The 12,397-nt window shown below is 33.5% G+C and overlaps 2 protein-coding genes across 3 annotated transcripts; one reads left to right on the top strand and one right to left on the bottom strand.

Moving 5' to 3' along the window:
- Positions 1–6,379: 6,379 nt before the first annotated feature.
- On the top strand, positions 6,380–7,447 carry LOC145130718 (F-box protein At5g49610-like). Its single transcript, XM_079065492.1, has one exon. It carries the CDS (start codon positions 6,380–6,382, stop codon positions 7,445–7,447), a length of 1,068 nt encoding a protein of 355 aa, XP_078921618.1.
- A 1,690-nt stretch (positions 7,448–9,137) lies between these two features.
- On the bottom strand, positions 9,138–11,555 carry LOC145133912 (growth-regulating factor 3-like). 2 transcript variants are annotated; one of them, XM_079068862.1, is made up of 4 exons: positions 11,351–11,555; positions 10,540–10,924; positions 9,486–9,859; positions 9,138–9,398 (listed from the first exon to the last, which is right to left on the bottom strand). In XM_079068862.1, the coding sequence occupies exons 1-4, from the start codon at positions 11,553–11,555 to the stop codon at positions 9,391–9,393; spliced, it is 972 nt and encodes a 323-aa protein (XP_078924988.1). In that variant the 3' UTR covers positions 9,138–9,390. The 2 variants fall into 2 exon arrangements, with proteins under 2 accessions (XP_078924988.1, XP_078924987.1); XM_079068861.1 differs by having other exon boundaries at positions 11,336–11,555.
- Between the last annotated feature and the right edge of the window lie 842 nt (positions 11,556–12,397).

The following is a 12,397-nucleotide window of genomic DNA, read 5'->3' on the forward strand; positions in this document are numbered from 1 at the left end:
ACAAGGTTACCGAGAAGCTAGTAGTTGATTCCGTTTTGTTCAGGTATGTCATTACCATTGTTTCGGTAATGACTAAGAAGATGATTGTTATTCCGACCCTAGTGTTCATATCAAATCGAGTCCGACTATGATGAGTATGTTACGAGGTTCATAGAACCAAGTTCGATGTAGCATCTGACTTAAGCCGGAAGATTGAAATGAATGCGATCAGTACAGGTATCACGACAGTTGCTTGTAGCTAGAAATGCTACCTTTTAAGATGTGATAAGAACATGAAGGAAGGTATAGTCTGTTCCGGAATTTGGCTCTAAAAGACCTGAGTCTAAGCATTGCAACATACGATGAGAGGTCATTAGAGCATGACCTATCGGTCTATTATGATAATCGAAGGAAGAAACTTATCTCAAGTTTGTTAAATAAGGAGTCTCCAATAAAGATCGAGATCGTGACATGAATATCATGATTGGAAGTCTAACATAAGATAGAGAGCGGATGCAAGATCGAGCACCGCTTGTAGTCAAGGAGTCTAAGAGTTAGATACTCGTTCGAAGAAACATCAAAGTTATGACTTAGGATGAAGAGATAACGTATGGAGTCATCATGTGAGCCCTGTTTCGTTGATGATTCCGAGACGTAATCATCCTAAGGGGGAGATAATTGTAACGCCCGTAGATCCGGACTAGTCAATTTAGAGATAATAGGGGTCGAAAACGACTTTTCGACAAAAGATTATTTAGAATAAATAATCTTAACCAAGTTGTAGAATACGTATCAAGGTTTCCGTACATATAAAGAACACTGAAATCCGAGTTATAACGAAGAAGTTATGACCCGTCGAAGTTTTACGGCAGAACCGGCACGGCACCGGGAGACGTAAATAGTGAATTTACGATAGAGCGACTTTTAGCCTTAGCGATCTAAACGAAAGTCGTAGAAAACGTTAAACCTAGAACATAAAAAAAGTACGCCCAAATCTGACTTCGTATGAGGAAGTTATGAATTTTCTAAGATTTGGCATAGCAGTGCACGACCCGAAACTCGAATTTTAGATCGAGCAGTTTTTGGCCTACGCGACCTAAAGGAGAATTGAAGATATCATTAATAGGAACTCAACGGTAAAAATACAGACGAAAACGGAGTCCGTATGTAGAAGTTATGAATTTTACGCGGACATTTAACAGTATAATCTCCTCGTACTGTTAAATTTAAGATCGGTCGAGAATTAGCCGACGGAGTCAAAATGAAAGTTGTAGATCTTATTTTTACCTACGCGTGGATATAAAGAACGTCAAAAACGGAGGTCGTATGTGAAAGTTACAGATTTTAGAAGTCGGAAGTGTGCTGTGCGAAAATGGGTGATGTGGCACAATCTTGGCCATTGCTTTCTCCCCAAGTCTTGCCACTAGATGGTGACATGTGGCACCAAGTTCATCCATTTTTCACCCTATAAATAGAACCTCTCCCACCCTCATTTTCTTCACACCTTTCCCATTCTTTCTTCTCTTTACTCTCTCTCTCTAGAACCTCTCTCTAGCCCCGAAACCCCCCGAAAAGCCTAGGGAACCTCCCTAGCACGAGGCGGAAGCCCCGGAGTGCTCGACGGCTCCGAGAAGAAGAGCTTTTTGGCTCGGGAACGTTGCTCCAAGCAAAGCCCGGTTTTCTATAAAACCCGCTGTAAGTTAGCTACGCCTACGCTATTTTTAATATATCGTTTATTTAAATATAGTAGCGTTATTAGGAACTTATAATAAGTACTTGGGCTATTATTATGGGTTATATAAGTATTATTTAACGCTTATATAATAGTAATAATAGCTAGACTATTAATTAGTCTCGGCGAATAATAGACTAAACTCTAGTGGTGATAATACTAGGTTTCGTCGAAGGAAAATATTTTTAAGAAGCGAAGCGCTGTCTGAGTTCGGATTTACAACCTTTTCAAGTGAGTGCATAGTTACTTTCATCTTACACATAGATATGAAGTATTTTAAATAAATTACGTGCTATGTGTGCATATTATCTATATACTTGCTATCTATGCTGGATGAACGATTTTATACATGTTTTAAATGATTTAAACTGTATATATATATCTACGAGAATATGTTGGGTAAAACATGGGTAGATGTAATAGATGAAATATGAGTTGGATTATGAGTTGAGAGGTGTTATAGACCACGAGGTAAGTGTGAGAGGTGGACGATGTGAGAAGCCTTTCCCAAATGATGACCCCGTCATCTAGCAGAGTATGGATGACAACCACGGACTATTCTAGACAGTCCAGTGGAACACTGGTAGGCTCGCAACCTGTAGGTGTTGTGAACGATGTGTTCACCGGTGTACTCTAAAAACCCATTGACATGTATTGTGAGTGGACTCTCGAAAACGATATTGTCAATAAACGAGATAACCCTAGCAGCTGTGCTAGAAGGACAATACTGGTAGCTGCGCCTCACATAGAATGTCACAATTCTGGCAGCTGCGCCTAAGTGATAGAACTAGAAGCCGTGCTTGACAGCTGTGTCATTGACAACGATGGACTTCGTGCCGATTCCTTAGGAATGAATGAACGAGGAATAATTGATTCTTAGGGTAGATCCTTAAGAGTAAAGAAGATAATTGGGATGGGTAATTGGGTTGATTGTTTGATGTTTAAACATAATAATTATATTATTGTGGGTTGAAAACCCTATGTACTCACCAGGTTTCCCAACCTGACCCACTCAGTTTATTTGTATCACAGGTGTCGATATGAAGTTACATTACACTGAGAGATTTAAAAGAGATGTAGCTCACTAGTGTAAATGAATGTAAGTTTTGTTTATGCTTATGTTTCTGTATTAACGATGACATCCCAAATGTTTTAAAATGAATAAAAATACATTTCTTCGGAAATTCTTTGATAACGTATTTATCATGTTTTTCTGGGAACAAATTCCGCAAGATTTTTATTAAAAGAAGTACTCTGATTTTTATAAAGCATAAACAAAATCGGTCTTTTCTGGCCGTGAAAATGGGGATGTCACATTATATATTAAAAATGGAAGCCCTTTTGTGATACTCTTGCAACACTTTCCACAATGTCATTAATGTTTTGCATGGATATGCACGTGACACCATCGATTCCATTTACTGATTTATAGATTTCATGCATTTGTTTATTTAGTTAGTTTTATTTGTTTATGGCGTGTGTTCCATTAGCTAGCATTATCTCCATTACTTCCTTGTTTTTAGTTAGCACTACTTCTTTGTTATTTAAACTAATGTATGTTCGTTAATAGAAACGGAGAGAAATTTGATCCAAATTTTAGTGTCTTGTTCTTATTTCTTTGGGAGATTAGTCATCTCAAATTGGCCCTATCTTGGAGATTGACCATCTCGAATCGGTCTCCTATCACCCACCCTCCGCCTACAAGCTCGATGGAACCTAGATTAAATCAATGAAAACCCAGGTGATACCCAAACGATACCTACGTGTTGTAAGGCGCCTCAACCTCCCTAATCCTAAATCAAGCCACTAAATTGAGCAAAAATAAAGAAGCCCATCCATAGATTGAAGCAATGGATGTTGATTGGAACACATAGAACAAACATCAAGTAAATATGAAGAGAAACATTGAAATCATGAACACCCATTTCAATATAATCACTTAAAATAAAATAAAATAGTAATAAAAAGTCATTGTAAAGATTGGATGATGGAGATAAGAACAGAACAAAGAAATAGAAATATGATATTGCAGAGAAGATGAACACCTAAGTACATATTGGTTTCGATGAGCTCCAAATGTGTTTTCCGACATATGAACACCTAGTTCAGATCGAGATGGAAAAAAATTGATGCAGTTATTTGTAGTCCTCATAAATCAGATGCGGACTTGTGGTTCCTTCTTCATCATCGATTTGGACGTGGAGTTTTGATTTTCTTCACAAACCACAAACATTTGGAGTAACGATGGTTGATATTCCATCTGTGATTCTTGCTTAAGTCAAAGAGTTTTTAGGAGGAACAATTGTTCATCTAGTTTTTCTATTTCATTGCAGATTTTTATGGGTTTATTTAATTTTGTTGATTTCACATGTTGACATAATTTTTGGGGAAGAAGCCACTGAAGATAGTGAAGGAATGAAAGAAGAAATGGAGAGAGAGAGAGAGAGAGAGAGAGAGAGAGAGAGAGAGAGAGAGAGAGAGAAGTCCCTCTCATTTTTTAATTACTAAAATGAATAAATAAGTATTACACAAAAAAACAAAAGAAAAATAGAAAATAAATACAACAAGGGTATTACAGTCATTTTAATTTTCGGATGGACCAAATATATAACGAAACTAACTCAAAAGGACCACCAATCCAAAAAAACCGGAGTTTGGACCAAAACCCAGAAAAAATGCATACCACAGGGAGCATTTTTACAGTTTTGTTTTAATTTTAATATTAAATTGATACAAATACAAAGTTGTAAATTCTCACTATACATTTTTTTTAACAGCGAAGCTAAACTGTTCCTAAACTACTCATTAATTTCACCTATGTCCACGAGGGGGCTTGAATCATCAACCTCAATAAGAGAAGACAACAATTAATACCGTTGGTCTAGAAACCCTTCCGTATCCGGTGAGAGTCATTTTTTATTTAGCATCAAATCCACAAAGTAGTGTAATATGGTTATTTCGTTCAACACAAAAGAAAACCACATTGCGTTTTTTCTAATATGGACAATATTTAATGAGAAAAAAAATAGTTTTGTTTCAAGTAAACATCTAATATTAAAAAAAATGTTCACATTGAAGAAAATGTATGAATGTGTTCTTAAACTCTTTTTTAATCTTTAAGTTGGAGTACATTCGTGTGGAAATTGTATTATGATAAAAAGAAGACATAAAACATGTAATTAATTTACTTTCACTCTTCTTTAAAAACAACCACTAATACTTCCGATTAAGCCCCCAATTTCTAGATTTGCCTTTTCTGCATTCTTCCTTAACCAATATCTAAATTTGTCCTTTATATATTTAGCCTAATTTCCAAATTTGCCCCTTTTGCATTCAGCCCCCAATTTTCAAAGAATATTCATTAAAACTCAAGACTACCATATTTTCCAAAGTACAATACCTTAATTTGTAAATTTTCCGAATTACAATGCCTTAATTAAAAAAAAACTGAAAGTGCAAATAATTTCACTTTATCCATTCAGCCCTCCAATTTCAAGATTTTCCCTTTTTGTCCTCTTCCTAAACATCCTTGTACTTCTGTACTCTTCGTGGTTTAATTTCCATATTTACCCTTTATGCATTTACCCTCGATTTCCAGATTTTCCTTAATAGCATTCAACCCCTAATTTTTTTTAGAATGAAAGGGCAGCTGGTATGATCTCCACTATATGTATAAACAAATAAACATTTAAAAAATATGATGAAATTGTTTGGAGTAGTAGAAAGGCAAAATAGTCATTTATTTACATTTAGTGTTTATTCGGTTCAAAAGAAAATTTGTTTTATTTTACATCTATGTAATATCCCCATTTTCTACTAGCCACCAAAAAGTTGGATTTAATGGATAAAGATATCATATTAGATTCTATTTATTTATTTTTTATATTTTGTCCATTCTAATTGGTTTTGTATCTTTAACTAATATATCTAATTACTTATTAAGATATGATAAATATGATAAATTGTAGCATTGACAATCTTTACCCTTGCTAGGTAGTGTGTCGGGGTTTTACAAATCAAAACAAAATATAAAATTAAACTTTATACCAATCTAAAAATATTCATTTAAAACCAATTTTATTAATATTAAATTATTGTTATGACATATGAGTAACTACTAAAAATTAAAGATGATTAAATAATTATGCGCATGTAATAAAACTCGTTATTAAATAACTCGTATGGAAAATAAATACCATTAGTGTTATATTACTTTTAATAAAGAAACTAATGTATAAATCGGAGTTATATTCTTATTAAAAATATTATATTTATTAAACAATGGATATCCAAAAATATTATAAATATCAAAATATGGAAATGTTCACAAATAACAAATATAAAAACAGCTTACAATTAAAACAACGGATTAAATTTCTTCAAGCCTTTATCCTTTATTTTATATACATGGAAACTGTAACACAATATATACTGTAAATTATGAAATTTGGACGCAAGTAAAGCAATAAATATATAACCCTACTACAACTCAACTTACCAAATACCAATCCATGTCTACATCTATATAAATGTATCACATCCTTTCATAAACGGTAAACCTATCACCATCATCCTCTATACGTATTTGTATTTCGTATTTCTCTTCACAAAAACGTCCAGCCCTCCTTCAAAAGAAAACCTCCATACGAAAATTTCAAATTCTTTTCAATGGAATTCAAGCTTTGTGACGACATGGTGAAGACTGAAATTCTTTCACGTACATCTTTAAAGACACTGGATGTCATGCGTTGTATCAGTAAAGAATTCGAAAAGCTCACGTATGAACCCTATCTTCTTGACCTTTACAAGCAAAGAAACGACATTGTTTCTGGCTTTCTCATGCAAAAGTGTGGTCTCGAATGCTCTGAATACATCCACGAGTTTGCACCATCACGTGGATCAAAGAGCATCGATCTTGGTTTTCTACCACGTAATGCTCGAATTCTAGCATCTTCGGAGCAAGGAATCATCGTGTTCCAGAGTCCTTATACGAGATTTTCTGGGTCGATTTCATACTATGTTTGTAAACCTGCAACTAAACAGGTTGTACCATTGCCGAATCCAAGAACCAGGTATACAACTGAGAAGATTGCGATTGTGGTGGTGGGTTCAAATCCAGTACTCCATTACAAGATTGTCCGGTTATCTTCTTCCAATAGCGTGAAAAGGAGAGGTGAATTTTACAGGACATATCGTTGTGAAATCTTCGACTCAACGACTTGGGTATGGAAGCTGATGGATCTCTTAATGTTGCCATGTTCAGTTAGCCTGGATATGGCAAGACCGGTAATCACCACGAGAGGCTCAATCTACATGTTATTGTTGAACAATGACATCTTGAAATTTGATTCATATTCTGAAAAATGGTCAACTTTTTCATCGCCAATTCAAGACCGGGACTATGAGTTATATACTTCGAGGCAATTGGTAAAACATGACGGGAGATTGGGGTATTTTTGTAAGTCTTCAATTAATGGTGGTTGTGAATTTTGGGTTCTCGCGACTGATGCAGAATCGTGGGAGAAGATATATGTTTTCAACAAGGAGGAATCAGAAGATATTAATGCAAGGAATCTGGAGTTATTTGATGATCCAAATGCAAGTGTTCAGATATGGGCTGGAGTTTTTTTGTTTTACAAAGAGAAGACAATCGTTTCCAACCGATGTGATGATCAAATGTTCGTCTACCGATCAGATTTTGAACCAATTAATTTGAAGCTGGGCAAACAGGAGTAGCTAGAAAGATCATAGACTTAGATTAGAAACATGCATGCATGCATTTATTTTTCTGATTCTTCTTTCTATTAAATCGGTATATAATAATATAAATTTCATGATGTTTTGAATTAAGAGAATCTAAACTTTAATGTTGATGATATATGGAATTTATGTTTTATGCTTATATTTTATGTACGCATTTAAGCAGTGTTTTTTATCTTCAAAATAACAAGTCATCGCTATTCATATGGTTATTAGCAACCAACGAAAGATGGTTGAATTTTTTTTATTTTTTTTTTTTGATAGGAGGGCTATTTAATATTTATTCATTAGTTTGGAAAATCGGGATTAAAACTTCTAAATTTCTAATTATTAAAACTCCATAATTTTTACATTTTTAAATAAGAAATATTTGTATAATTAATACATTTTATTTTTAATTATAATAATATTTTTTTTTTATAATTAATGTGATATGGGTTTATCGTATTAAAAAATCTCATTTGATATATATGCACCATTGCCTAGATATTCGTCTGCAAGCGATTTCTTTAGGAACTGGACTGAGCCTTTAAGTCTTTCGGCTCTGAGCCCAACTGGCCCTTAACAGAAATATTTGGGCGCATACCTGATTTTCAACCTTAACTGGGCATAAATGGTGAAACATCACCCCCATTGGCCCATACTCTCATAGACTTACCCTCCAAGTCTTGTTTCCCACAAGTCAAAATCAAATAACAAAATTTGTCAAATGAATTAGAATACGAAGAAATTCAAATTTTTTATGCTTTTTGCCGACATAAAATATAATAAAATTTATTTTTTATTTGGTTTGCAATTTGTCAAATAATTAAAAAGTGAACTATGTAATATAACCAAATTATGTTTTTATTGAAACTATTTTGTACTTTTTAATAAAAATAATAAAATTTTATTTAATTAAAGTTTTAATTTTTTAAACTCTTACCATCTCAAGCCTATTTTTTATTTAATTTGCACATAATATATATAAAACAAAAAGTTAACTTTTCAAAATAAATATATATAATTACAATCGAGTATAGGCATGTGTGTGAGGGTGGGAGGGTAAGTAGGATGTGGATGAGGTAGGAATGGGTTTGGGAGTAGGGATGCAAACATGTTAAGTTGAGCCCGAGCTTGACCAAACTCGACTTGTTTAATTTTCTTTAGGCTCAAGCTCGAGCGCGACTCATTTCGAGCCTTATGGTATGAAGCTCGAGATCAACTCATTTAAATTTATACAGTTATACCCTAAATCCCTAAAATGGTATTTATTTTAATATATAAAAATAAAATTCTAAATTTTATACTATATATATGAAGACTTGTTTAGGGTCACGAGCCTAATCGGGCTTAATAACACAGGCTCGAACTCGTTTAACAAACAACCCTGATCTTAAGCTCGAGCTCGGCTTGGACTCATTTAAAATCGATTTCGAATCGAGCTTTTAACCAGTCACTTCCGAATAGCTCACGAGTAAATTAGCTTGTTCACACCCCTTAATAGTTTTTTTATTTGATCAATCATATGACTAAAATAAATGGTGAGAGGACCTTTTGTCTTTTCAATAAAATATAAATAATTGGATCTAAAATCTTTGATCGTAACCAAACCAAATAATAACAATTCCTCCCAACATAGAATTTAAAGAATACTAATTTCTTTGATTTTGTCAACCAAAAGCAATTTGAACTTAAATTTACATTTCAAATCCTCCAAATTCCTTCAAAATCTGTGAAATAAACACGCCCTAATTGTTGTAACGTTTTATAGCCCAGTCGAAAACCTCACGAAACATGTCATTTTTTAAAGAAACTACATAAGTCTAATAAGTAGCAGCATTCCTTCCACAATTACACAACCAAAAAAAAAAAAGGTCAACACTTAGTAATCCACCAACACCCCTGTGAAATTCCTTGTCCTTTTTCAAATGAAAACCTCATTTATCTGCAACACATTGAGAAAGTATAATTACTTTTCATTGTTTAATCAAATAGAGAACACCAAAGGGAAAAAAAAAAGAGCTGAAATTACCATTATGGGTCTGGAAGAAGTCTCGAGCTCCATTCGGGATTGAGATGGAAAGTTGAGTTGTGGAAGAATCTTTGTTATGACCATCAACATTGTCATTCTGTGGAGATTCATCAAAGAAATGATGCATAACTTTCTTGGGTTGTTCATCTTTTCTTTGATCAATTTTTAAAGTCAACTGATCATAATCATAATAAGCCCTTTGTTTTGTGTGGACCATTAATGAAGAAGAAGAAGATGATGATGATGATGTATTGTTGTTCATAGCCAGTGGTTCCAAGTTCCAAGAATCACCACCCATTGAAGCACTCATCGTGCCACTTCCACATCTTTCTGAGAGAAATGGATGTTCATCCATCTCTTCTTTCATCCCATAGCTAAGATTAAAAAAAAAATCAGCTTAAAAATATATAACAATGAGTTAAATTTACCAAAGAGACACTTATGGTGGTGGAAAATGGAAATGAAATATTATTTTTCCAAAAGCAAGGGTGCCTATAGAAATAGATAACCTATACTTGGACCTCTAATTCGAATCAATAAAAGCAAGTATTCTTTGTCTGCAACTTTAGACCTATGGACCCTATGTTATGTACGGAAAGTAACAACTATGAAGCATTATCCATTTTACAGGGTCATTTCTAAAAGATGGTTGTGACATGCAACTTTAGACCAATGTATGAGGTATAGTTTGTTTATTTATTTTTGAAAAAAGAAAAAGGTAGATAGATTATTATCTATTAAGATAAATGGTTAATGTGTAGTGGAGAAGAGAAGTACAATCAAAGAAACTGACAAATGGTCCAAAACTATATTATCGTAATGATAGAATGAAGGTAAAATTTGGATCTTGAAATGGCAAGATGCTAGTTAGCATGAAAAAAGTACAGGCTGTGAAAGCATATATGAGTTGATAATGTTGAGAAAGAGAAGAGAATCATTTATGCGAGACTGGACATTAGCATGTGGGTGTCTGTCTGTGTGCATGTGTACAATCATGATGATGACAAGGGATTAATGCATGTGTAAAGTTTTTGACACTCCACAAACAAATTACCTGTTATCTTTTTCTGAACGTGATGAGTACCCGCTGCTAGATTCCAACCAAAACCGATCTTGATGAGATGACACAACATTACTATTAACAGGAGGTCTGGATGATGATATGTGTAATTGGGGATAAAGGAAAGGTGAAACAGGGTAATTCATCATGGCTTTCGTAGAGATTGATAATGCTGGTGGTGTGTTGGGTGCTGAGTTTACTTCCACAGGCTTTCTTGAACGATTTCTGCCTCTATGCATGTGCCTTTCACAGTATTTTGAATCGGGATAAGCTTCTTTAGAGCATCTCCATTTTTTTCCATCTGTTCTTCTGCATCTCCCTGGTTCTGGATCGATTTTCCTCCCAAATCCCATCTGGAAACAGTTCCATCCAACTCCAACTGCAGATTTAATATATATATATATATATATATATATATATATATATATATATATATATATATATATATATATATATATATATATATATATATATGTTCATCAATCACCTTTTTTTCTTAAAAAAAAAAAATGATTTAGTTTGGTTCGCTGGTCTCTGTGTTGACAAAGTAAAAAGGAGTTTCTTTTTTTCTTATAGGAAATACTTCAAACAGTTGGCATGCATATCCATGTTCAAAAACTTTCTTAGAAACGGTTTTCAAGTTTAGATACTGTTTTCTGTTTTGACAAGTGATTGTGAAAAAAGGGTGTTTTTTTCTTGTAGGAAATACTTCAAACAGTTGGCATGCATATCCATGTTCGAGAAGCACCTAAGATCTGAGGTAAAAAAAAAACTAGCATGAAAAACATACAATTAGACGACATACTTGAATGATGGGGAGAGTGGTGGTGCAGGAGAAGTCTCGTGGAAGAATCCAAGCTTCTTTGGATGGAGAAGAGGAGATCAGGAGGAATGGGCATGCCGGAAATCATGTATTTGTAAACAAGCGCTTGGTGTTCTAGCTCTTGCCATTGACTTGATGTGAACGGAAATCGAGAATTGTCGTTCCTTGCTGTAGTCATCGTTTCCATTGATCGGGTCTTCTTTTCCGGTCAAGATATTGAAGAAAGAGAAACCCTGGAATTTCTGGGTATGAAATAAGCTTCAGAAAGAGATAAAAATATACAGGTCGTTTCTGTTCGTGATAGAGATCTGGTGTGCACTGTATAATGACTGCAACCCCTCTGTTGCATCTTCTGCTGCTACTATGCTGCCTTTATGGCAGCACTTGTCCCTGACAAATATCATACGGAAACCCATAAAATAATGGAATAGGCCACTTCCATATAGTCTCCTCTTCACCTCTTGTTAATTGTTATTACACATTTTAAGTATGCTTGATACTTGATATCAAATAATTAACTAATTAAGAGATTAAATTACACATTCTATCAATACCACTTTACATTAGTGCGTTCAATTTTTTTTTTTTTTTGCATAGATGGTATTTTTAGACATGCAAATGGTCCTTATGATTTACGTTTAATATAGAGAGGTAATAAATGTTTATAAGAATTATTTGTGAAATTTTCTAAAAACTCTCATAAAGACCATTATGAAATTTTTCTGAAACTTAGGACTATTTGTGCAATTTTTAAATAAAATATATTAACTTTATATTAATTATCATAAATAAAAAAAACTAAAAAATAAAATATATAATATCTTTATAAAGAAAAAAATAGAAATTATTAAATTTAATCTAACATGTAAATATATTTTATTTAATATATAAATAATTTTTGTTATCTAATTTTAATCGACTTGTAAAATTTTGCAAGTATGTTTTCATTTTGCTTTCATAATACAAATACGTTGTTGTCTTAAATTAAAAGTAAAATCCACGCAATCAATAAATTGTATTGACTTCAGA

This window comes from Lactuca virosa, chromosome 8 (genome assembly GCF_052849685.1).
Source record: "Lactuca virosa cultivar CGN04683 chromosome 8, Lactuca_virosa_CGN04683_v6, whole genome shotgun sequence".
Taxonomy (NCBI): Eukaryota; Viridiplantae; Streptophyta; class Magnoliopsida; order Asterales; family Asteraceae; genus Lactuca; species Lactuca virosa.

What these genes read in the sequence shown, in the direction of transcription:
- LOC145130718 (XM_079065492.1), top strand. Translation starts at nt 6,380, where the DNA reads ATGGAATTCAAGCTTTGTGACGACATGGTGAAGACTGAAATTCTTTCA.
- LOC145133912 (XM_079068861.1), bottom strand. Translation starts at nt 11,555, where the DNA reads ATGGAAACGATGACTACAGCAAGGAACGACAATTCTCGATTTCCGTTC. An exon ending in TTCAAGTATGTCGTCTAATT is followed by an intron (nt 10,925 to 11,335) that starts GTATGTTTTTCA and finishes TTAAATCTGCAG; the next exon opens with TTGGAGTTGGATGGAACTGT. An exon ending in CGTTCAGAAAAAGATAACAG is followed by an intron (nt 9,860 to 10,539) that starts GTAATTTGTTTG and finishes TTTTAATCTTAG; the next exon opens with CTATGGGATGAAAGAAGAGA.